We start from the raw sequence: 25629 nt of genomic DNA on the forward strand, positions 1-25629 counted from the left end.
GAAAAAATAAGGAGGGAACTTTATTTAACATTACATCTGGGACAGAGAGGAGGGCAGCTTCATTTGGTGATGGTGTTCCTGCAGAGAGAAGAGGGTAATGAGGGTGTGACGCTGGAGAAGGGGTGCAGTGCTCCGTCCCAGCCCCAGGCAGGCTCCTACTCACGCATTCATGCTCTTGCCGCTGCCACTCAGCACGATGTATGGTGTCTTTTGGGCCTTCTGCTTCTCCTGGAGCAGTGCCACGGTGCCCAGGGGTGTGTCACTGGAGCTCATTTTCTTCAGGAGCTGTGGGGCCACAGTAGGTCAGAACAGGAGGAGCAGGCCCAGCATATCACACAGTACCCAAAAATACAGAAACCCCACCTCCCTCCCGAGACCCACCGCCTCCTCATCCAGCTTCTTCATCCGCCTCTCAGTCTTCATCTTGCCTGAACCCTTTCCGTGGAAGCGGTGGGACAGCTGCCGGAATGCCTGGGGATATAGAGCATGAGCAGAAGCATCAGAAATGCCAGGCCAACCCAGAGCCATGTGTCCACTGGGAACTTCACAGCAGTGACTAGGAGTGCCGAGTCACCCAACCCAGGACCAGCCTCCACAAATGGTAAACAGAAAAGAGTATGGGAAAAGGACCCAGACCTGCCCTGCACACCTTCAGGATGGCCCTTGGATACATGGGTCATGTGTACAACCTGGGTGCTAAGAATCCAGGGTGAGCCTGCCTCTGGAGCCAGGGCTAAACCCAGTAAATGTGGAACCATCATATACAGTAGAGATGGGAGTCAACAGAGGAGTCTGGATGTTGCCCTCAAGGATGGATGCCCTCAGGGCACCGGGCTTCAGCTATGGCAGTCAGCACAGGTATAAAATCTTCCTGACAGCCTGTATAAACTGCTGTACTATGCCCACCAAAGTCAGCAATAGAGGCAGAGTTCACAAGGCCCTAACTGATGGGCAATTAGGTCCCTGCACTCCTACCTCACTGGAGGGGCAGGATGGCTATACCCTGACCTAGTCACCTGTGATCTGACCATCTCCACAAGACCCTGCTCACCTCCTTGGGAGTCAGTTTCCTGCCAGTCTCATCCACATATTCAATCTTAACATCAGGCTTGTAGCCATCTTTCTCCTTGAAGTCCTGGGTGAAGCCCCTGTACTCCTCTCGTCGGCTGTACTTGTCATCAATGGCCCTAGACCAAGGCAGAGGGGTTCAGGGTGAGCTGGCTGCTACCTAGCCCATGTTTACAGCTTTGCTCACAGCTGCCCCAGCTTCATGTCCCCACCACCACACTTACATCTTATCCTCGATGCAGTACACTGCTGAGGGCAGTGACTTATTGGGAGCCTTTACCCGGGCCACCTTTTGTACTGTGGTCTCCAGCAGTCCTAGGGACAGAGAAGTTGTGATACCCAGCTTCGTAAGAGTCCCTAAGACCCCTGCTCAGGAGGTAAACATGTGACATCTTTACAGACATGAAAGATCAGCACTTCCCTAAGGAGGCAGCAGAGCTGGGATCTGTACCCCAAGGCATTTTCAGTTTAGCCCACTTCAAGTACTCAGAGCCTTAAAGGCACAGAAGAGGAACAGACCTCCTACCCTGCAGCACAGAACGGCAGTGAAAGGCTCCAGGTCCAGGGAGGTGCTCAAAGCGCTGAGACTGAGGGGAACACCATGCAGTACCCACAGGCATCCATCCAGCCCTTCCCTGCTATAGTACCCACACTGCCAAGGCTCCCACCCTGAGCCCACACCTTTGTTCTGACACAGGAGCAGGGCAGCTGCCAGCCCTCTGTTCACAATGGGCTCCTCATCCAGGATGGTGGTAGAGGAAGCAGAGAACTAGAGATGAGAAGAGAGAAAAGTGTGAGCAGGCTGCCCCATCCCTTCTATCCAGTGGTCATCCCCACAGGGTACTAGGCTGTGGGATCAGTTTTAATTGATTCCGCAGCAGGCTCTTGAAAGTTAGTGCCCCTTCTATGGATGGGCAGAGGCTCTCAGGCACTGAACAAGCTTGGGTCCCCAAACCCATGCCCCATCAGAGCTCACATCCTGATGTTGCTTCTCCTCATCCAGGTTGACAGTGCTCCAGCCAATGTTCTCTTCTCCATCTGATTCAGAGCCACCATTGGCCGAGCGCTCTTCATCCCTCTCAAAGTCCTGGGACCAGAAGTCAGAGTCAGGATGGACAGCCTCAACCCTACCTGCTACGTTTAAGCACTAGAACCAGAAGTCACCAGCCTAAAGACAGCATGCCAGGGGAGCAGTTGACCCACCATAAGCTCCTCCTGCTCCTCTCGGTTGCCAGCCAACCCATAGGTGGGGATCTCCCCCAGAGTGCGGCAGAACTCAGAAGTAGCATTGAACACGATGGTCCCCTTCCGCTCAGGATCCTCCTCCTCCTCCCAGCCTCGCTGGCGAGACTCCAGTTTCCTCACAATCTCCAGCACCTGGGGGAGGCAGTAGCTGTGGGCAGACCCGAAGTTTCTGGGGTGATACCACAGAGACTCAAGACCCACAAATCCTCCCTCCTCATGGCAATAAATAACCAATTCCCACAACCCACAATGGACCTTCCAACTGGGCTCCATTTCCTCTCTGGCCTCTATAGGTTCACTCTGTCCAAACCCACAAATGGCTCCCTTCTGCCTATGGAATCAGTACCACGCTGGAGATAACTGAACTCTAGAAACCTGGTCCTAGCCTGGTGTTAAGCAAAGGAGACTTCTGGGGGAGTGCGGGTGCTGCCTGTGACGACAGCTTACGTACTCAGAGACAGGTCCCACATCGCTCCCATGCTCAGCCTCACCTTCTCCCCACTGTCTCGAAGCTGCTGCAGTTGCTGCAGCTGCCGCAGCCGGCGCCCCTTCTCCAGCTGCTTCTGCAGCTCCAGCTCTGCTTCATCTTCCTCCAGCACCTCTGGGGACTCCGATGGAAGAGCTCCCCCATCCTCTGGTAGAGACATGGAGGAGACACCTGCTTACACTGCTGCCTTGGCCCACAGATTCACCCCATTCCCTGTCAGCCAGCCCCGAACCTTCATCACTGATATCCATGTTCTCTACGCGAGTGTCATCTGACGGTGGTGGCTGAGGCACAGGGTCCTTCTCCTCATCTTCAAGGGCCTCTTCCTCCACCGCAGGAACTCGGCGCCGACCCCGACCCCGAAGCCTAGGAGAATGACACACTTTCAGTAAATGGTGTCTCCTAAGCTGGCCCAGGCCTCATACCCACTACTGTGTCCAAGCCAACCTGGATCCAAAGTCCCCATCCTGAGTCTGGTCGCCAAGGGGCAGCAAGTCATCTGCCCGCATTATCACCTCCTTCTCCTTCTTTCGGATTTTCTTCACTCTCCGTTTGGTCTTTTTGAAGGTCACCTTCAGAGAAGAGCAAAGGACTGGTATGGAGCACACAGGGCCTCAAGGTCCTGAACCATAACTAGCTCCATGTTCCCATTACTTCTTGCAGCAAGCCTCCGAAGGTGGCTGCTGTATCATCATTCCACATGGGTGCCCCAGGCTCAAGCTGGCTTGGGAACAGTACTGGAACATAAACATAGGTCCATCTGGTTCAACGCTCCCTGTTCATCAACACTGCAACTTCCTTGGGCTGTCATTTACTGCTCACCCAGGAAGAGACAGATCACTGTGTTAACACTCAGCTTCCCACTACCACCCCCAAGCACATGTCGGCACTTATGACCTGAAGCAGCAGAACTGTCCCATCACAAAGCAAAGAGACACTCACCATCTCCTCAGGACTGAGGTACTCAGAAGCAAGCCGGGGCCCTACAGAGCTCAGAGACTGAGCCTGCAGCCGTAGCTTGGTCCGGATTTCTTCTAGCTCTCGCTCCCTCAGGCCATCGGCCATCCCACCCTGCTCCAAACGGAAGGAATGTGGTCGCTCGCCCTCTAGTTCCTCATCATATTTGGCCAGGATAGAACGAGGTTTTTGCTGTAAGACAAGAGGGTGACTGGGACCTAGGCCAACTCTTGAGAAGCCATGGCACTCCAGATTTCTTAGCAAACACCATCTACCCAGCTGCTGCCCCACAGGCAAACCTGTGCCAGATCGTCCACACTCTCATCTTCCGCATACGGCAGGTAGTCGGGCTTCTTTTTCCGAAGCTCCACATTCTTGTCTGCCCGCTCCTTGTCCACCATGTTCACATTCACCAGTACATCCTCCCCCTCCTGCAGTACCCCTGAGACAGCAGAGCAGAGCCAGTAGTCACCACCTGTCCCAGCTCAACAGTGTCTAGTCCCACACAGAGTAACCAGCTCAGCTCACCTTTGTCCTTGAGGGTGAGGACCACAGTCTCTCCTTCTCGAAAGGAATCAATGGCATGTTCCACAGTGAGGCCTTGCAAGTCCCGGGCACTGTACAGGTCCTACAGAGAGAGAAGAAGCCAGAAGCACTCAACCTTGGTACGCTCACAATTAAGCTAGTGTCTACCAGATATTCTCTGGAAGCTGGAACTTCACCTGTCGCCTCTGCTCAAACTCCTCCTCCACTAAAGTGCTCACACCAAACTCTTGGTCCATCTCCTCTAGTAGCTTGGCCTGTGGCAAAAGAAAGCATGGCCAGTGACCTCATCATCAGTGCCCAAAAGACACCCAAGATGCTACCAAGTAGCTATACAAAAGGACAGGGTTTGCAGTGCACCATGGAGAACCCCTCAAACCCCTGACCACAGACCACCCTGCCAACCACTCCTGAACACAGACCACCCCTGGTAACTGCCCTATACTGCCAGATGCTCTCACCCGCTTCTCTGCCAGGTCCTTCTCTTTCTGTAGCTGCCGGCTCCTCTCTATCCAGGCTGCAGTATCATCAAGCCAGGGGTCATCCTCCCCCAGTGTCTTTATTTTCCTGAGGAGGAAGACAATTAAGAGGGAACCCAGATGTGTTCTCCCAGCCCGACCCAGGAATTAGGAAGCAAGCCTCTGTTCTTGGCCAGGAAACCCTCACCCCAACTTTTGGTTCAGCAAGCGCTTTTCTTTGGCAGCTGCCAGCTTCTCCCGTAGTTCTTCACGCTGTCGCAAGGCCATGGGGTTGATAACATCGGCTGCCACGGGCTCCTCCTTGGTGCCCGCCTCTGGAAGGGGGGCCCAGACGTGAGGCTATGCTTGCCCATGGCTGGTGGGGAGAGGAGGGAGCCACTCACCCTGCTCCTTCCAGCTGAGGGGCCAGAAGGGGCCAGGAGAGGGGAAAGAACCCTTTCACCTCCCTACTTCTACCTACTTCATCCTCCACCTTTATCACTCCACGTGGTGTGACAGAAACCCTCCCTCTATCCCTTCCAGAGCTTCTCAAATCATGTGGGTTGTTGTTGTTGTTGTTGTTGTTGTTTTTCCCTTATTTTCTGGTATGTATGTTAGTTTTAAAAACCACAAACTAGCCGGGCTATGGTGGCGCACGCCTTTAATCCCAGCACTTGGGAGGCAGAGGCAGGTGGATTTCTGAGTTCGAGGCCAGCCTGGTCTACAGAGTGAGTTCCAGGACAGCCAGGGCTACACAGAGAAACCCTGTCTCGAAAAAACAAACAAACAAAACAACAACAACAACAAAAAACCCCACAAACTATCACCACTCAGACTACAGCAACTGTGTGTATCCCTTATTAGCCTGTCTACAGTCGGAGTGCAGACATCAAGGGCACCCAGAGAAAGCACATCTCAGACCCCCACTAAAATACAAATGAGAGTCTTGGGCCTCTGACAAAATATACACAAGACCCACTGTCCTCCCATTAGATGCCCCAGCTCAGCCCTCTCCTCTGCCTTGCACTCACCTTTCTTAACAGCATTGACTTCCAAGGGTTTCAGCCCCAACTTTGCTCGAAGTTTACTGGAGACAAGAGATAGAAGTATTAGGATCTACCTGAGAAATGGGGCATCAAGTGCATTAGTGGATAGGCAGGGGATGAGAATAAGGCAAGACTGGGCCGTCCTGAGGACAGCAGGCACAGGCCCTCATCCAGCAGCTGTGGATGGTCTTCCAGATCAGGTGCCTAACTGGGGAGACTCTCCTACCTCTTGGGTCTTACAGCTCCTCTGGTTGGCTACCTGACTCATCTGGCCCTTCCAACTCTAACTGGCTTCATTCATAATGAAAAGGTTTCTGTAGGCTGCCGTAGGTGCACCCTTTCTCACAGAAAAGCAGGACATAAGGAGCTGGCACTCACTTGGTCTCCTCGATGCTAAGTGATGAGGCATCTCCAGAGCTGGCTTTGGAGCTAGCAGCTAGAACAAAAAGGAGAATGACTTAAGGGACCCATGAACCTGGCCCAAGCTACACCAAGAAGCAACACTGCTGGTCCAGCTGCAAGGTCAAGGACAAGGGCCCTCACCAACACCTGGGGAAACGACAGAAAAGAGCAGCCTTTTTTTTTTTTTTTTTTTTTTTTTTTTTTTTTTGGTTTTTCGAGACAGGGTTTCTCTGTGTAGCCCTGGCTGTCCTGGAGCTCACTCTGTAGACCAGGCTGTCCTCGAACTCAGAAATCCGCCTGCCTCTGACTCCCAAGTGCTGGGATTAAAGGCGTGCGCCACCACGCCCGGCAAGAGCAGCCCTCTTTTCCCGAACTCCCTGACAGCTCCTACCCAAGCCCTGGCCTGGCAGGATGGCCTCTTCCAATACCTTCCTCTCTAACCCAACAGTCTACTTTCTGCATTCCTCACTGTGGCACTCCAAATCTCCATATTCTACCTTTAGCCTCTGCTGTCCTTTCTGCTCTCATTATGATAAAGTTCTATCAAAAATGAAGGATTACCTCCACCATGAAGCCCTATTCCTCACCAGAATTAAAAGTCTGCCTTCAACTGCACAGCTCTGCTCATCACTTCTGGCACTTTCCACAGCAGTGTTACATGACAGACATGCACGTAAGTAAATTAAGTATATATATAAATACATACATAAGCAAACAAGAGAACTTCAACACACACCAGACAGAGGAAGATGCATCAAATTTAGCTCCCCCAACCAGGCCCCACCAGGAGGGCATCTTCTCAAAAATCTCCCTGCCATATTCTACCGCTGCAGCCTATCTCCTTTCTTTAAACCCAATGGTCTCTTTCTCCTCCACCTCAGCACCACCCCACTTTCTGTATGATCTCTCAAGTGGCAAGTCTCCCTTTTTCCAACTAAATTACTTTCAAGAAAAGTTCTGATCTGGAGACTGGAGAGATGTCTCAGTGGATAAGAGCACTTGCTGTCCTTACAGAGGACCCAGGTTTGGTTCTCAGAATCCATAGGGCAACTCATAACCATCTAATTCAGTTCTAAGGGATCTGGTGCTGCCTTCTGATCTCCACAGGCACAGGCACAGGCACAGACACATGAAGGTAAAATACTCAAATGCATAAAATAAAAATAATCTTTTCTTTAAAAGGTCTGGTTTTGCTTAATGTCCTACGGTGTGTGACACTGTTCAACAATTGTCTCTTTGCATAGATCCCATGACCGACTGTGGGTTTCCTGCCATTGGCTATTATTTGTGCCCCTCGTCATGCACCCCTGCCCACACGTGAGATTTATCAGGTTCTATTCCTGATCCTCGTTCTCATTCCACATGTTCGAAGGCACTTCTTTCCTTTCCTGAATATACTCCAGCCCAAAGTCACTGGATCCCACTTAAACTGTAGGGTTTCCCATACACAACAACCACAAAGTTTCTCCCAAAACTGTGTCATTCTCCCCTGCCTCAAATCTGCTTCTCTTCTAAACTCAGTTCCAACAGATGACCCACCAGGACACTCAGACTAAAACTCAGGGAGTACTTTCCCTATTCCTCATCCCAGGCACTAAGATTCTGTTAGTTTCACTTCTCTCCACCCCACTGCATGGAGAAACATGCATACTATTGGTCCTCACCTGGTTGCTTGGACCTCCCTCCTGATCGCTTGATCTCTGGTCCTACTTTGACAAGCTCTCAACCCACTGACCTTCATAAAAGTATCATGCAAATCAAGTCACTTCCTTACTCAAATCCTTGTCTCCCCTACCATCCTCATAACAAAGGCCAAATTTCTCAACAGAGCTTACAGCACAGGCCCCTTGGTGTTCAGACCCAACCCTATCTTACTGCTTCATGTCTCTGCAAGGAGCCCAACACCATTAGTCTGTCTGTGCATGCTCGGTCCACCTCATTCACCCACCCAAAGCATTACTGTGAAGTGACAGAAAGACGGAAAAAAGAAGACTCCGGTCTTCTTGAAGCTAACCGTGGAAAAGTCAATGTTTAACCCCAAACCCTCGAAGGAAGTCTTCAACACAAGAGGCCGAAAGGCCCTCGAGGTCATCCTGCACCCTCCGTCCTGAGCACCCCAAGACCCTGCCCCGCCCCCCGCGCTCCGCCCCGCCCTCACCGGCCTCATAGCCCTCATCGCGTTTCTCCCGCTTCACGCGCCGCTCCGAGGGCTCCGCTTGGCTTCGTTCGCGACCGTGCGCGCCGCTGCGGGCCTCGGCTTCGGCCCCGCGCCTCCCGCTCCCGCGCTCGCCCCCACGCTCGCGGCTCCGCTTCCGTCGTTCGCCGCCGCCGCTGCTGCCGCCGCCGCTGCTCCGGTGCTTGTGTTTCTTATGCTCTCGATGCCGTGGCGGCTGCTCGGTAGTGCCCCCGGTACCAGCCGCAGCCGTCGTCCCGGCTGCTTCCTTCTCTCCACGGTGCTTCTTTGACGACCCCATGATTAGTGCGTCTGCCTGGAGCCGGGCCGCTACCCGAGCCCAGACGACGCAAAATGGAAACGCTTCCGGGTCGCGCGACCGCCCCTTTCCTGTTGCCGGAAACTAAGAGCGGCTGTTTCCGGAGCCTGCCTGGGAACCTCCAAAGGCTCATGGGAGGGACTAATTGGGAGTGCGCGTTCCCGCCTGCCAGGTACTGGTCTCTGAGCACGCGCGCCTGTAGAGACTGTGGAATCACTTCTCGCTCCGGTTAGACAGTATTCCTAGAGCTGTAAGAACTTTAGAATGTTACTGAGCCACCATCTCCGGAGCTAGCAGCTTTCCCTGCCTCCTTCCCCTTACACTCTGATAGCCTCGTGGTGCTCTGAGTCTCTGGTTTCTCTGTGGGCACCCCCCCTCCCCAGTGATTGTCCTAGTAGGCTCCCCGGTGCCGGGCCTCCGTGCGGTGTTGGAAAATACTTTGGTTTTCTTCCTGCTCGAGATGCCAGCTCCAGAGGCCAAGCCTTGTGAGGTGGATTAGGCCTTTTTAACTAGCTCTATGAATTTGTGACTATAAACCCGGTGATACTGAGTGCTAGTTTATTATCATTATTTGTTTCTAGTTTTGTTTAGTTTTGTTTGTTTGTTTAGGTAGGTCTATATATCCCTGGTTGGCTCAGCACTTGTTAGTTAGCCCTGGCTGGGCTCAAACCCACCACAGTCCCTCCCTCTGTCAGCCTCCCGTGTGCTGGGATTTCAGGCCTGCATGACCACTCTAGGCTTGAGTGCTAATTCGGCACATTTGTGCACGTACGATGCTTTTCCTACCTTTTTTTTTTCCTTTCATACTGGCCTGTTAACTATGTAGCCCAGGCTGGGATTACATGCCTTTTCCAGCCTTTTCCTGGGTTTCTGATTGTTTGATTGCTTGTATTGCTTGGTTGCTTTGTTTTGTTTTGTTTTGTTTTCGAGACAGGGTTTCTCTGTGTAGTCCTGGCTGTCCTGGAACTCACTCTGTAGACCAGGCTGGCCTCGAACTCAGAAATCCACCTGCCTCTGCCTCTGCCTCCCAAGTGCTGGGATTAAAGGTGTGCGCCACCACTGCCCAGCGAGGAGAGGGGGTTTTAAGTTAAGGGTTCACACACCCCGTTCTGATAGTCGTTGCTCCTCTCTGGGCTTCGGGTGTAGCACATCTCTGATGTGTTTTGGTGTTGGGGATGGGCTCCTTTAAAGGTTCGTTCCAAGACTGAATCTTCAGAGGCAGGGTCCTGTTCACTAAGATTTCTAGGTCTCCAGATATGTGGAGAATGCATGGAAAGGTGTCAGTGGATTCGTCTCCAGGTGTCCCACTCCTCAGTAGCAGAGACAGCATGCTTGCTGAGGTTAAGGTGCATCCTGGGTTTGCAGGGTACAGGGGAAACAGCTCAATCTTGGCCATAGGCACTACCTATCTCCAACTCACAGCAACTCCTCTCAGAAATCTCACAATGTACTTGGCCATAAAGCATTTAATTTTTCTCTTGGGGACTGTGCTCTGGGTCCAGGGTTGGGGAGGGGAGTCTTCCAGGCTGGCTGCTGGTTGGCTCAGTCTTTGGGGGACTCTGAGAAGAGGGCTCCATTTCTGCTCCAAATGCCCGGTAGCTCCTTAAAGACACAGACAGAGGGCAATGGGCTCCCCAGCACCCTATTTCATGGCCAAGGCAGCCTTTTTTTTTTCCCTGTGGGTCTAAATCTAAGTCCTATACTTAGTTGCTGTGTGACCCTGGAAGGTGGCACCCCCTCCTGCAAGTCTCAGTTGTTTGGGGGGTTTGTTTGTTTGTTTGTTTGTTTGTTTTACTGTGAACTGAATCTTATAATTTCTGCTCAGTACTAGGTTACTTACTCTAAGGTGTAAGGGACAGCCTGAAGGGTGACAATGTCACCAGCTGCTTGGCATATCTTGCTCAGAGTCTCAGACTAGCTTTACTGCTTATTCCTGTGTCCTCAAGTAAGGTCCTACTCTGGTCTCATTGGAAGGTGGGGACAATAGCCCTGGCCCCCCTTACTGGGTGACATGGAGAACCCTGGAAGGGCATCTTGCCCCGCCTCACCTGTGTCTCCGGGGGATGCCCTCTGCATTGCCCCGCCTCACCTGTGTCTCCGGGGGATGCCCTCTGCATTGCCCCGCCTCACCTGTGTCTCCGGGGGATGCCCTCTGCATTGCCTGCCTCAGCCAGCAGTTGTTCCTCATCTACTCCCAATGCTGACAGCACCTGGGAGAAGCGCCGATTTGCTGTGAGCCTGGCATTGGTCTGACGGGAGAAAAGACAGGTTCCTAACCTTCACCAAGGCTGCTGGGGTTACTGTGGGGTTTAGATTATTAAGAAAGGGGTCCCAAGCCTTCTGGGGGTACAGATAGGAACCCACTCCGACTTTGTTTCACAACACACTTGTCGAAGCAGCTCCGTTGGTGGTGATGGTGGTGCACCTGGACAGTGGTTAGCCCTCACCTGCATGGCCTGCTGGAACAAGAAGGGTCGGGCCTGCACCCTATGCTGGATGCCTTGGAGTTCTGCTTGGTACTCAGCAAAACGCTGTCGTTCCTTGCGCCTGTGTGGAAGACAAGACAGGCGTCTGGGCCACTGAACATAGACACTCCCCGGGCTGGAGCCTACTAGTCTTCCTTGAAGCTTATTAACATACAAGTTTTCCCTGACACTTACAGAGCCATTTTATTCCCATTCCAGCCCTGTGTTTCTGGGGTGGGATTACCAGGGTGGGGGATATTGGCCCCACCTGTCTCAGATTTAGGCTGTGCATTCAGGGCTTGCCCAACCTTCTGGACACACCCAAAGGAGGGAGCCTGTCCTCCTAGCTTTTGACCCTCTGCTTCCACAGCCTCTCTATTTGTAAACCTCCTTATTCTCCCCCTGTTGCCCTTTGAGGATCCGGTGGAGCCTGTGACCTGGGGAGGCTTAGCTCTGAGTCCAGTTTTCTTCACTACAGCAGGGGTTGGGCAGTGCTCCCAGGTACCCTGTGCCTTCTCTGTGTAGACAGCTTAGAAGACGACATAGGAACCAACAAAGAGTATTGCAAATAAAAGAACATCTCCCAAAGCTGGGTCTGGTAGTTAACATTTGAGAAGCTGAGGCAGGAGAATTACCTGAACTCAAAGCCAACCTGCACTACAGAGTAAATTATAGGCCAGTCTGGATTACATAATGAGGCTATAGAAATCAAACAAACAAAGATCTGGGCTGCACTGGAGAAAGTTTTCCTGTTTATAAAAGTCGGTTTGAGGATACTTAGATAGCTCAGCAGGTAAAGGTGCTTGCCACACTTAAGGCTGGCAAGTTTAAGTTCCAGATCCTACAGAGTTGTCCATTAACCTCCATACTAGTGCTGTGGCACGAGCTCCTTCCCTCCATGTGATGTACATGCCTGCAGTCCCAGCACTCATGAGGCAGAAGTAGGAAGATCAGAAGTTATCCTCTGCTATATACTTCTAGGCCAACCTGAGACAACATGGCTGCTCAACTAGCCCAGGGTAACACTACCTTCTGACCTCCTTGCAGGACAGGCATGTCAGTTACAGCACATAAGGTATGTCCAGGATGGAGTGGCAGAACCCAGACAAGATGAAAGGGATAACCAGACAAAACCTGAAACTTGTGCCAGGCTCTCAGGCATGTATGTTGGACCCCTGTGGGATAGTCCTCTCATGTTTGGCCAGGTACCAGGGAAGGAACCTTCCTCCCTAGAGGAGGAGAAAAAAAAATCCACTGGGAAAAACCATGCCAGGATCACAAGCTCCATTAAGAAGAGTTTTCACCAATCTTGAGAGCCTTTCCTTACAAGTGTAGAGGCAGTCATGAGCTTGTATTAGGACTCTGCCTTTTGCATAATGTCCTGTGTATTTTTCTTTTTCTTTTTTTGTCCATTCTTCTGGGGTTTTGTTTTTGTTTTGAGACAGCTGTGCAGCTGTCACTGTACAGCTCGGCCTGGCCTGGCCTGGCCTGAAATTTGATGTGTAGACTGGCTTGGTGTTGAACTCACAGAGATCTATCTGTCTCTGCCTCCTGAGGGCTGGGATTAAAGGCATGTGCCACCACACCTGGCTAAGATTTATTTATTTTATTTATATGAATATGCTGTCGCTGTCTTCAGGCACACCAGAAGAGGGCATCAGATCCCATTACAGATGGTTGTGAGCCACCATGTGGTTTCTGGGAATTGAACTCAGGACCTTTGGAAAAGCAGCCAGTCTCTCTAGCCCATGCAAGACAGTATTTTTCTTACTGTATAGTTTTTGTTTTGTTTTTTGAGATAAAGTCTCACTATGTAGGCCAGGCTAGCCTGGAATTCCCTCCCAAGAGCTGGGACTAAAGGTGTGTGCCATTGTGCCCCCCATTTTATTCTTTAGACAGGGTCTCTCACTGAACCTGGAGCTCACCAATTTGCCTAGACTGGCAATGGTGTGTGCACCATTATGCCCCAATTCTTGCTGGATATCTTGTTATTTCTGTTAGAAAGTCTGTGTCTTGAAGTTTCATGCCAAAAAAACAAAAAAATACTTGTGCCAATAGATATGAGCCCTGTCATTCCAAAGTATGGTATGACATTCCTTCTGCCACAGTGTCCACAGAGTCCATTCTACGGAGCCTGTCCTCCTGGACAGCACTTAGTCTTAGTTGGTAAAGTTGAACAAACCTTCTCATGGAGAAGAGTTTCTCTCTGGCATCTGCCCCTGCCAGGCCGGAAGGTCTGCCTGTGTCTTCACCCTGAGGTAAGAAGATTCTAGCATCCCTCTCTCGTACCTGTCAGCTAGAGGATGGGCCTTATGCTTATCTCTTATTAAAGTCCCAGTAATGGCAGGGTATCGTGGCAGCTGTTTGTAATCCCTACCCTTGGGAGGCTGGGGCAGGCAGATTGCCACAGATTTGAGAAGCTTGAGCTACAGAATGAGACTTATCTAATAGATAGATAGATAGATAGATAGATAGATAGATAGATAGATAGATAGATAGAGGGGCTGGAGAGATGGCTCAGTGATTAAGAGAACTGACTACTTTTTCAGAGGTCCTGAGTTCAATTCCCAGCAACCACATGGTGGCTCACAACCATCTGTAATGGGATCTGATGCCCTCTCCTGGTGTGTCTGACAGCTACAGTGTACTCATATAAATAAATAAATCTTAAAAAAAAAAAATAGACTGGAACTTTATAGAAAAAATGGGGTGGGGTGAGGGTGCTTCCTGATGGCTCAGTGAGTGAAAGTGCTTACTGTTCTGCCTCAGGAGCTGAGTTCAGTCTCCAGGCCCCACGTGGTGAAAGGAGAGAACTAACTCCTGCAGATAGTCATCTGACCTACATACCCATACTTTAAAAAAAAAAGAGCTTAAAAAACAGTGCCCAGCAAAGAGAAATGTGTCCCTGGAAGACACCGTTCTGTAAAATTACCTATAAAGTTGAGCTAGGCAGGCGTGGTGGCACACCCCTTTAATCCTAGTACTGAGGAGGCAGAGATAGAGGATTTCTATGAGTTTGAGGAAAGCTTAGTCTACATAGTGAGTTCTAGGACACCCAGAACTACATTGAGAAATTCTGTCTCGAAATATAATGAGTCCTGCCAAGTCCTTGGTGCTGGGTGCTGCACCCCATGAAACCTCTTTCCACATATCATGAGCCAAAGGCAGGCAGTGATGGACAGGAACCATAGGTGTTCAGGTCAGGACTTAACTCTCTTGCCTGCTTTGGGTTTGGGGGTTTCTCTGCATAGCTCTAGCTGTCCTGAAACAAAGATCCGCCTGCCTCTGTCTCCCAAGTGCTGGGATTAAAGGTGTGTGTCACCACTGCCAGCCTCAAGCCAATGGCTTAAATGACTGCACTTAATCATACTACCTATATCATAAGGTGGAGCCACTGCAGAGACTTTCATGTGTCCTTTCACTGAAGAACAAGCACTAAAACCTTCAGACAGTGTAGCAGGTAATCTAACAACTGCCAGAGATTATTTCAGATGTTGGCGAATTGTTTAAGCTCTCTGCTCTCAGGGCCTTAGTTGTTCCTCTGTAGTTGTAGGTGGGTATTGGTACTACCTAATTCATGGCCCATTAGAGAGAGTTGTTTGATTCATGAATTTGCTTCCAAGAAATAGTCTTAAGTTGAGATTAGTGGTACAAACCTATAATCGGCACTTGGGGGTAGAAGGATCACTATACCTTTGAGGCCAACTTGGTCCATAGAGTGAGTTCCGAGACAGCCTAGACTATCAAGATGAGTTCATATCTCAAAAGAGAAAAAGAGCTGGGCATAGTGCTGCCTTGGAAGGATCTCTGTGAAAGCCTGCTCTACATATGGTGTTCCAGGCCAGCAAGGGGTATATAAAGAGATCCTATCTAGGCCGGGCGGTGGTGGCGCATGCCTTTAATCCCAGCACTTGGGAGGCAGAGGCAGGCGGATTTCTGAGTTCGAGTCCAGCCTGGTCTACAGAGTAAGTTCCAGGACAGCCAGGACTACACAGAGAAACCCTGTCTCAAAAAAAAAAAAAAAAACAAACAAACAAAAAAAGAGATCCTATCTCAAAAAAGGGGAGAGGGGTGGTAAAAATGGAAGGCTAGTGAAACACGTTATTCCAGCTGGCCATGCTTGCTAACTGTCTCCAGGAGTGGAGCCCCTGGGACAATTTGCAGTGGGCATCAACTATTTGTAAAATCTTCAACATTTTTAATATATATAATATATAATATATAATATATAATATATAATATATAATATATAATATATAATATATAATATATAATATATAATATATAAATGTGTGTGTACATATATATTTGTGTATATATATATATATATATATATGTGTGTGTGTGTGTGTGTATTTACTCTGTATGTGTGTAAGTGCATGTGTACCACATTTGTGCCTAGTGTTCACAGAAGCTAGAAGAAGATGTTGGATTCCCTGGAACTGGAGTTATAAATGGTTATGAGTCACCATGTGGAACTGAACCCAGGTCCTTTGTAAGAACAACAGGTGTTCTTAGCTACTTAGCTATCTCTCTAACGTCTCAACAGTTATTTTTTTGGACAGGGTCTCCTTGGCTGACTTCAAACTCAGAGCAGTTTACCTGCCTTTGCCTCCAGAGTGTTGGGATTAAAACCGTTTACCACCATGTCCAACCATGTCAGTTTTTATAATAAGCACACCTAGCACCACAAAACCAAAGGTAAGATTTAAAATCATGACTGTGTGCAGAATACTTTGGGCTTAAGGATATAATATCTGAATGGGTTACTATTAATAACTGAATGATCTTGACCCCGCCCCTTCTCCAGGGGCCTCAGCATCTTCATTTGTAAGATGCAGCTGAGTGGCCTGGCCTGCCTGTTGTGAGGTCCTGCAGCTTGACTCCCAGCACAGTCTCCCTGCCTTGCCCTCCAAAGCCTGGCTTCCTACCTCAGCTCCTCTAGTTTGCGCTGAGGACCCAAGGCCGCTCTGTTTCCTCCGGGTGTGTAGGCTGCCAGACACCGAGCCACCTGCTGCTGCACATGGTGTTCCCGAGCTCTGCGGATCTCAGCCTGCTGTTTCTCCTTCATCTGCTGCTGTTCCCAGGCCCGCAGCAGGTTTCTGGTGAGAAAAGGAGGATGTCCTTGGGGGATCAGGAGCTTCAGGGAAGGCCAAGGTAGCATAGAGGAGCATGTAATCCAGAGGTGAGGGACTGTGAGAAGTATGGGAAAGCTCAAGTCCTGGGAAACAAATGGCATTTGTCATGGAAGCCAGGCTTTATGGAGCAACCAGCCTTAAGGCTTTTCCTACTTACTATTCAGCAGTGAGATCCACTTCTTTCTTTTGTTTGATTAATTTGGTTTTTTTTTTTTTTTTTGAGACAGAGTTTGTGTGTGTGTGTGTGTGTGTGTGTGTGTGTGTGTGTGTGTGTGTGTAGCTCTGGCTGTCCTGGAACTCTATCTGTAGACCAGGCTGGTCTTGAACTTAGAGATTTACCTTCTGCCTCTTGAGTGCTGGGATTAAAGGCATGTGCCACCACCTCCCAGCTGACAGCCAGTTCTTAACATTTGACCCAGGGCAGCCTCGGACTCCCAAGCCCTGAGGAGCTCAGATCACAGCCTGGGAGCCTTTGCATTGCTCACATCCCCTCTCCAGCAGCTGTCTTTGAGAAAGGGCCAGATCTCTAACCACTTTACCTGACAGCAGCTGGGTTAATGCCTAACAGCCTGAGGCATCTTCGGATAGACAGTCAGTCAGTCAGATGGATAAATGCGTGGGAAAGAATTAAAATGTTGAAGGGATTCATCTATGAAGAGTAAGTGGGCAAAAGGTGGCTAACAGAACAGCAACTAGACAAACCGGAATATTCTTCCCCAGATACCATGGCCAGTTTCTTCTCCTCAGTCATATGTTTGCTGAAATGTCATTTCTCCCTGGCTACCCCATCTCCTTTGTAGGAACCCCCATCTCTGGATGCATATTTAATTCATTTCACTTCTTCCTCCCTGGCCGGCCTCAAACTCTTCATGGAGCTGAATGGAGCTGAGAATGACCCTAAACTTCTGACTCATGCCTGGACCTGCAGAGTGCTGGGATTACAAACTGCACCACCACACTGGGCTTTAAATCTTTTTTTTTTTTTTTTTCAAGACAGGGTTTCTCTGTGTAGCCCTGGCTGTCCTAGAACTCACTCTGTAGACCAGGCTGGCCTCGAACTCAGAAATCCTCCTGCCTCTGCCTCCCAAGTGCTGGGATTAAAGGTGTGTGCCACCACTGCCCAGCACTTTAAATCTTCTTAACAGAAAGAACTGGAAATATCATATGCCCTGATTTCATCAATAATCAGTAATCAAAACATGACACTGAGTAAAAAGCAGATGGATGGACTAACAGGCTGGAATGCAAGGCTCATAAATGGTGCATTGATTTTCCAAAGATGCAGGGCGGTGGTGGCGCACGCCTTTAATCCCAGCACTTGGGAGGCAGAGGCAGGTGGATTTCTGAGTTCGAGGCCAGCCTGGTCTACAGAGTGAGTTCCAGGACAGCCAGGGCTACACAGAGAAACACTGTCTCAAAATAAATAAATAAATAAATAAAACAAAAAAACAAACAAAAAAAACAAACAAACAAACAAAAATTCCAAAGATGCAAAGGACTGTGGAGGAAAGTGTCCCCATCAGTGTGTGGGGGAACTGGCTGTCTCTATTAAAAGGATTTCAGTAGACTATTATTCCATACAATATGCAAACACAACTCAAGTGGGTGAAGCATTTAAACATAAAACCGGAAACTGTAAACGTGCTCAAGGAGCTCACGTGGCGATGCACGTTCAGTCCCAGCCCTCACAAGGCTGAGGCAGGCAGATCTCTGTGAATTCAAGACAGCCTGGTCTACAGAGAAGGTCCTAGACAGCCAGGGCTACATAGAGAAACCTGTCTCAAAACAACAGAAAAGTGCCGGGAATGAAAAGGGAACGCTCTGGGATGTTGGCCTGGGCAGCGCCTTTTTTTAGTATTTTTGGTATATCTGTAGGAAGTTAGAAGTCTTTACATAGCAAAGGAAACAAAGAGCATCTGCAAACAAACACTGACAAAAGATGACAGTTGAACTCAATGCCAGTAAGAAAACCCGCTTGGGAAACAGCGGCTGGGAGACGGGAGACTCGGCAGTGCGAGCCTTGTCACACACGCCTGAGTGCAAGCCTTAGGACCATGTAAAAAGCCAGCCACGGTGTGCACATCTGCGATCCCTTCATTCCTAGGATGAGAAGTGGGGCAGAGATAGGTTTGACTCACAGGCCAGGGAGCCTAAAGTACATAGCATTCTGACAGAAACAAGAGAGACCCTGCCTCAAAGTGGTGGGAGAAAACCAACTCCTACCATGATGCATATGATACCCATACTCACACAAAACAAATTTTAAAAAATAAAATAGTCAAAAGATCAGGCATGGTGATATAAACCTGTAATCCTGGAACCTGGGAGGCTGAGGCAGGAGGATTACAGAAAGTTCTGTGCCAGTTGAGGAACATAGCTAGTACCAGACATGGTAGTTCTGGCTAAATAGCAAGGATTTTCCTTTTTTTTTTTTTTTTTTTTTTTAAGATTTATTTATTTATTTTATTTATATGAGTACACTGTAGCTGTATTCAGATGCACCAGAAGAGGGTATCAGATCCCATTACAGATGGTTGTGAGCCACCATGTGGTTGCTGGCAATTGAACTCAAGACCTCTGGAAGAACAATCAGTGCTCTTAACCACTGAGCTATCTCTCCAGCCCAGCAAGGATTTTCCTAAACAAACAACTGACAAAAGATAGCCACTGTCAATAAGGATATGGAGAAAACGGGCCCTTATACGTAGTGGGAATATAAAAACAGTACAGAGAGGCTGGAGAGATGGCTTGGGGCTTTAGAGAACTCGTTGCTCTTCTAGAGACCCAGGTTCAATTCCCAGTACCCAGGAACAGATGCCCTCTTCTGACATTCCTGTGTGCGAAGCATGTACATGTCCAAGCGCTAAAGGTCCTTGTCCCCAGTTGGTTTTTGGTTGATTAATAAAAATGCCAACAGCCAATGGCTGGGTGTGGGGCAGGACATTTAGAGTTGGCAGGTAGGACACAGAGAAGAACAGGAGACTCGCTATGACTCAGGTTAATTGGCCACTGGCCACTTCCCCAGTTGGGCCTGGGATAGCAGGGGAAGGTTTAGGAGTGCCCAGCCTTTGAAGTAGCCAAGGCATTTTAAAAAGTAAGATAATGTGTGTGTGTCTTTCATTCGAGGATCCAAAGATAGCTCCTGGGTGGGTGCTGAGTGCATCAGCTGGGAGCCAAAGTGGTGCAGCAAAAACTTGTGCCACCCAAGGTAGCGCCAACTGCTTGGTAAGTTCAAAGCCAGCCTGAGATACATGAGACCATGCCTCAACCACCTTCTCTCATCTAAAATAAATAAATAAATAAAATAATAATAATAATGCTGAATGAATTTGAATTTGCCCCTCCCTCACATACTACTTCTAACCACTCCTCAAGGAACATTAAATTAGACTCTAAAAATTTCAGGGTTGGGCCAGCAGGTAAAGACATTTGCTGTCAAGACTGACAACATAAATTCAAAACCCCATGGTAGAAGGCAAGAACTCCCTCCCTCAAGTTGTCATCTAAGAGCCACACCTGTGCTGTGGTACTCACATGCCTGCACAAATAGAAAATAAATAATCTTTTTAGGTCTCAGGGTTAAGCCCATAGCTCAATAATACAGCATTTGCCTAACATTCCCAAGACCCGGCTTGATCTCCAGTACCACACACACATGAGAACTCAGGAGTAGGTACTCTTCTCTCCATCCATACTGGCACACCATCATCCCTTGGCTGGTAGTTGCCTCCTTGCCTCCCGGCTTCTCTGAGCCTATGGTCTCTTGCTCTAGCCCAAGTGTAGTAACTGTGGAACTAAACAGACATTGACCATCCATCTTCCTTTATAGACCTTGAACTTCTTAGGACTGGCCCAAATCTTCCTCCTTCCCATCCTGAAGACGTACGAGTAGACACTCGATACACGCTACATTAGTAGGGTGGATGGAGGAATAAGAGAATAGAGAGAGATGAAAAGTGGTGTGTTAGCTGGGCAGTGAGGGCGCACACCTTAAGCAATCTTAATGCTTGGGCAGTAGAGGCAGGTGGATCTCTGAGTTCAAGACCAGCCTGGTCTACAGGGTGAGTTCCAGGACAGCCAGGGCTACACAGAGAAACCCTGTCTTGAAAATGAACAAACAAAAGAAAAGTGACATGTGCCAACAGAGTTGAACCATCTTATCACGATAGATGGGTGGATGGTCAGACATCCTGGTGAATGGGCAAGAGCATGAGCGAGCTGGGAAGACTGTCATTTGTAAAACTGGTCCCTCTGTCCTCTCCCCTTCCTTCTTGCTCCCCTTCCTCTTTTGTCCTCACCTGGTGGCCTCCTGTCGTTTATGGAAGGTGCGATTAGGGAAGTTAGCAGACAAGAAACTTTCATCATCTCCCAAGACAGAGGTCTTCCTGTTCCTGGCAGAGGCCTGGACAGCTGCCCGCAACGCCTTCCAAGTCTGCTTTTGGGGACCTTTCCATGAGAAGATCAGGTCTGGATCACACTCTTTCCTGGATCCCTGGGCAGTTTCACCCAGCATCCAGACAAGCCCTAGCCCACCCCAGCCTCTACCACCACCCCACCCCTCCGTCTGAACACAGGTCTCTCAGGCTTGTGGTACCTCAGGCCTCCCCACAGTACTAACCACATTCCAATTCCTCCTGTAACTGCCTGTGTAGCCGCTCCAGGTCCCAGGGCCCTTTCAAGTCCTTGGCCCTCGAGGTCACCTTCTGTGGCTTTCGGAGGCTGTTGGAGCCGCTTCCCTGGTTGCAGTTCTGCGAATCCCCTTCTTCTAAGCCCTTCTCTCCAGAATTCCTCCCCTTATTGACAAAACTGCCCTTTCTCCCGCTGGGGTCACTGTGTTCTTCCTCCTCCATCACCTCTGAGATCAATTCCTCCTCCAAGATCAAGCCCTGCCCTGGGAGCTGGGGCAGTTCCGCAGGGCTAAGACTTTTCTCGGCCTCTTCACTGTTCTGGCCTTCTACCTCTGAGATATCCTCAGACTCTGATCCTGACCCTTTCCCTGATGACCAGAAGCTGGATTGCTCTAGCCCTTGGCTCTCAGCTTTGCCCAGGGGCAGGGAAAGGTTAGCCCAGGCCCCTGGTTGATATCTTTTCCCCAGATTTTGCACTTCCATCTTATGGCAGGCTCGAAGATCTTCTGAGATGTTAGCTACTGACTTGTGCCTGGGCTTGCACTGGGGGGCTGCTGGAGGGAAGAGCAGGGGTCGATGGCCCAGGGCCATAGAGGAACTTGACTGGAGCAGAGCCTGGCCATCTATGATGAAGCTCTCCCAGGCCCACTGGAAAGGGAAGGAAGGCTTCCGAGAAGGTGGACTGAAGAGACTGAAGAAGGAGGAGAAAGAAGTCAGAATGAGGGTCCACCTGGTCCCCAGTGCACCTTCCAGTCCGTGCCCAGCAGCTTACTCCTCTGCCTCAGCTGAGCCATGTCCTTTCTTGTTCCGCCTTCGGGGCTTTCGTTCTTTCTTTGTTGTCTGCCCTGCACTGTAAGATCTTTGCAGCTGGCAGCTCTGACTCTGGAGACTGTCTCCACTCCCAAGGCGCCTCTGAGCAGGGACAGGGAAAGAGGGTAGCTCTGACTAGCCTCCCATAACACTCTTCACCTCCAGGGGGCTTCCTCTCTTTACATCCTGTCCAGGCTGTGGCTGCCTCTAAAACTTACTGATCACTCACTACCTCTTCTGTTAAAGACAGCAGGAGCTGCAGACCTGGGTTGGGGAGGTGATTCACTAGGTAAAAGCAATTACCACTAAGCAACCTGAGTTCAATCAGTCCCTGGGAAGCAACTCCTACCTGTTGTTCTCTGCTCTCCACATGCACAACACACACATACACACACACACACACACACACACACACACACACACACACACACACACACACAGATGACTAAGGAGCTGCAGACTCTTGGGCCCCAGACCTTAGGCACTTACATATTTGTAACCTCCCCCAACCCTGAGCGGGTTGAGCTTGCTGTCACACATCATGCAGAGTTAGGCTCATGCACTTCAAAGAGCAGAGGTCACATGGCTGGTGAGTGGCGGGACTGAGACCCACATATGTTGTCACTGTTAGAAGATCCCAAATTTGTCACCACTGAACTCTGCCACAGGAAGTGTTCCTCCTGCCTCTACACCCCAAGTGTTGGGATGACAGGCTGTGCCAGCTTGCCTAGTTTGGACTTCTTTAAATTTAGAAAAATGTCTAGGTATGTTGACACATAGCTGTAACCCCACATACACAGGAAAACTGAGAGGAGAGTTGTGAGTTCTAGGATAGCTCAGATCAGATAATTTGGTAGGAGACTGCCAAACAAACCATCCACCACTGCCACCCAAAAACACCAAGCCAAACCACCCACAACCAAAGCCCACGTTCTTCTGGATGTCACCCAGGGCTCTGGACTTAGTGCAACAGAAGTGGGAGCAGGGAAGGGTTCTTCTTTCCCTAAACTCCTTTCCTCCCTGTAGTGTTCCCAAACTGCTCCATCCGTCCTCTATGGTCCCTGGCCCAGGCCTTCCTAACTGTTACCAGGACCTGGGCTCCAGTCTCATGTTTCCTCAAGAGCCTAAGCTAGGGCTGGCCTCTTCTGGCCTAAGATGCCACTGGGCGGTTGAAGTTCCCCAGCTGGGCCTGCCTCCCTCACCTGCTCCTCCGCAGAGATGCCTGACAGGAGTCGGAACAGCCCTGTAGGTGTCCCTGGAACCAAGGGCTCTGTGCTCTGCCTTGGTCTCTCCGATATGGCCTTAACCAACAGTTGGTCAGTGTTTAGCATATTGGCATGTTGTCCTCTCCCATCCTTGCCTGCCAGCTCTGGAACTGCCCTCTCTGCCATCACCATGACAACCAGGCTGTGACCAGTCTGAATGACTCTAGCAAGAAGTCCTAGGTGGGGATCAACCAGGGCGTGTTATGCTGGCCTCCTTTCAGAGACTGTGTTCACCAGGACCCAAGACTGCCTCGTGCTTGTCTCTGCCCCTGCTACCTGACCTGGTGTAACCTCCCTACCTCTCTAAGCCTCTGTTTGTCCATCTGCTTTTGAAGGGATATCAGAACTTGTCATCTCAAAGGGCCCTCAGGTCCTGTGAAAATGCCCCATTGGTGCCTGAGGCAGGCCATGGCCTGCGGCCTGCCTTCAGCTTGCCTTCAGCCCCCTGGCAGGATCTGGCCACAGGCTACTGTGCTCCTCAGAGAGGCAGCAAGCTGCTCAGACTCAGACTGACAGAGCTTCAGCCTTACTGTTTTTCTGAGCCTAATGAGCCTGTATTTGTACTTTGGTTTTGTTTTGAGCATTTTATGGATTTTGTTTTGTTTTGCTTATTTGAGACAATGTCTCACATGTAGCCTAGTTAGCTGGCCTAAAAGTCACTGTGTAGACCGGACTGTCCTTAAACAGACTGACCTCTGCCTGCCTCTGCTTCAAGAACGCTGGAATTAAAGGCAAGTGCTAAGCGTTTTCTATGTGGATGCAGAGAATTGAACGCAGATCCTTATGCTTGTATAGAAACTGAGGCATCTCCACAGCCTCATCCCCTGTTTGTTTGCTTGCTTGCTTGCTTGCTTGCTTGCTTGCTTGCTTGCTTGCTTGCTTGGTTTTGTTGGTTCTAGGACTGGAATACAGAGCCTCAGGACTACTGAGTGTACACTCACCACTGAGCCCAGCCCCGGCCCTGGCCCTAGCCCTAGCCCCTCATCTCAGTCCCAACCCTTTCACTGAGATTTAGTCTTTTGCATACTGCTTTGTAGGAGGGTTTTTGTTTCTTTAAGCAGTGTCTCATATAGCCCAGGGTGGCATCAAGTTCTACATTAGCCGAGGATAACTTTGAACTTGATCTTCTGGCTTTCCCTCCCAAGTGCTGTGATTATTGGCCTGCACCACCATGTCCAACACTTAATCTTTTTTTTTTTTTTTTTTTTTTTTTAAGATTTATTTAATTTATATGAGTATACTGTAGCTGTCAGACACACCAGATGAGGGCATAGGTTACAGATGGTTGTAAGCCACTATGTGGTTGCTGGGAATTGAACTCAGGACCTCTGGAAGAGCAAGCAGTCAGTGCTCTTAACCTCTGAGCCATCTCTCCAGCCCCCAACACTTAATCTTAAATTACACCTTTTCTTTACTGGTTTTGGATCTATTAAAGTTTGTGCTGTCTTGTGGCAATTTGGGCATTCCACATTTTTCTAGAAATGTTTCCACCTCAATTAAAATTTTGTTTATGTGTGCTGTTCTTTGGCATGTGACTATTTTAAACCTCTCTAGACTCAGGGATTTGGCCATGTAGGGTCTATTGGATCTGAGAACTCCTGGTTCACTTCATAATTGGGAGAGCACATGAGGAGTGGCTGGGAGTTGCCACTGAGCCACTGAGGCTTGAAGAGAAAAAGAACATAGAATTACCAAATGAGTAGCCGCTGGCCAAATACAATTTTAATTTTCAATTAAAAATAAAAATTTCAAAGAAAATAAAGTTCAAAATATGATTTAATTTTCAATTAAAAGAATAAGCCTGGGGCTGGAGAGATGGCTCAGTGGTTAAGAGCACTGACTGTTCTTCCAGAGGTCCTGAGTTCAATTCCCAGCAACCACATGATGGCTCACAACCATCTGTAATGGGATCTGATGCCCTCTTCTGGTGTGTCTGAGGTCAGCTACAGTGTACTTATTTATACAATAAAAATGATGAAGGAAGGAAAGAAGGAAGGAAGGAAAAAGGAACAAGCCTGCCATCTTACTGTTTCTATTGCTACAGTAAAACACCATGACCAAAAAGCAAGTTGGGGAGGAAAGGGTTTACTTGGGTTACACTTCCATATCACAGTTCATCATCCAAGAAGTCAGGATAGGAACTCAAGCAGGTCAGGAACCTGATGGCAGGAGCTGTTGCAGAGCCCATAGAGGGCGCTGTTTCCTACATTGCTCCCCAATGTAGGAACCCAGGCCCACCTGCCAAGGGATGACCCCGCCCACAATGGGCTGGGCCCTCCCACATCAATCATGAATTAAGATGTGCCCTAAAGGCTTGCAGACAGCCTGGTCTGATGGAGGCAGGTTCTCAGTGGAGGTTTCCTCCTCTCAGATGACTTTAGTTTGTGTCAAGTTAATATAAAGCTATGCAGCACACCTGTATTGTTAGCATTCTTCAGTGAGACAGAATAAATAGGGTGTGTAGATATATAGGACAGGAGATTTATTTGTGGAATTAACTCATATAACTCTGATGGCTTAGATGTCCCAGGGTAGGTCATCTGTCTTCATGCTGGAGGTCCCGAGATACCAGCAGCAGTGTGGCTTCAGAAAGAGTTGAGGACCTTAGAGCCAGGAAACTAGTGT

General features: G+C 49.4%; 2 protein-coding genes across 4 annotated transcripts; both read right to left on the reverse strand.

The window, feature by feature from the left end:
• Positions 1-8747, reverse strand: Sart1 (spliceosome associated factor 1, recruiter of U4/U6.U5 tri-snRNP). Its single transcript, XM_034522856.2, has 20 exons — positions 8365-8747; positions 6183-6240; positions 5790-5845; positions 4967-5093; positions 4762-4867; positions 4480-4557; positions 4286-4385; positions 4057-4199; positions 3743-3949; positions 3248-3372; positions 3033-3166; positions 2805-2947; positions 2272-2445; positions 2045-2155; positions 1750-1837; positions 1293-1383; positions 1052-1187; positions 382-471; positions 164-285; positions 1-78 (listed from the first exon to the last, which is right to left on the reverse strand). Exons 1-20 carry the CDS (start codon positions 8678-8680, stop codon positions 60-62), a joined length of 2424 nt encoding a protein of 807 aa, XP_034378747.1. The 5' UTR covers positions 8681-8747; the 3' UTR covers positions 1-59.
• A 1402-nt stretch (positions 8748-10149) lies between these two features.
• Tsga10ip (testis specific 10 interacting protein) lies at positions 10150-23142 on the reverse strand. Of its 3 annotated transcripts, none has more exons than XM_034523023.2 (8): positions 22942-23142; positions 21702-21841; positions 20920-21620; positions 20600-20747; positions 16095-16265; positions 11146-11245; positions 10829-10947; positions 10150-10300 (listed from the first exon to the last, which is right to left on the reverse strand). In XM_034523023.2, exons 1-8 carry the CDS (start codon positions 23134-23136, stop codon positions 10165-10167), a joined length of 1710 nt encoding a protein of 569 aa, XP_034378914.2. In that variant the 5' UTR covers positions 23137-23142; the 3' UTR covers positions 10150-10164. The 3 variants fall into 3 exon arrangements, 2 of the variants coding, with proteins under 2 accessions (XP_034378914.2, XP_076771652.1); XM_076915537.1 differs by having other exon boundaries at positions 10150-10746; positions 10788-10947; positions 22942-23125; XR_013104795.1 differs by having other exon boundaries at positions 10747-11245; positions 22942-23125.
• Positions 23143-25629: the final 2487 nt, after the last annotated feature.

This window comes from Arvicanthis niloticus, chromosome 1 (genome assembly GCF_011762505.2).
Source record: "Arvicanthis niloticus isolate mArvNil1 chromosome 1, mArvNil1.pat.X, whole genome shotgun sequence".
NCBI lineage: Eukaryota > Metazoa > Chordata > Mammalia > Rodentia > Muridae > Arvicanthis > Arvicanthis niloticus.

Excerpts from the sequence above, each read along its gene's own strand:
- Sart1 (XM_034522856.2), bottom strand. The coding sequence starts at position 8,680 with ATGGGGTCGTCAAAGAAGCACCGTGGAGAGAAGGAAGCAGCCGGGACG. Across the intron at positions 3,373-3,742 it reads ACCTCAGTCCTGAGGAGATG|GTGACCTTCAAAAAGACCAA; the intron begins GTGAGTGTCTCT and ends TCTTCTCTGAAG. Across the intron at positions 1,188-1,292 it reads TACTGCATCGAGGATAAGAT|GGCCATTGATGACAAGTACA; the intron begins GTAAGTGTGGTG and ends GCCTTGGTCTAG.
- Tsga10ip (XM_034523023.2), bottom strand. The coding sequence starts at position 23,136 with ATGGTGATGGCAGAGAGGGCAGTTCCAGAGCTGGCAGGCAAGGATGGG. Across the intron at positions 20,748-20,919 it reads ACAGGAGGAATTGGAATGTG|GTCCCCAAAAGCAGACTTGG; the intron begins GTTAGTACTGTG and ends TCTCATGGAAAG. Across the intron at positions 16,266-20,599 it reads AAACGACAGGAGGCCACCAG|AAACCTGCTGCGGGCCTGGG; the intron begins GTGAGGACAAAA and ends TTTTCTCACCAG.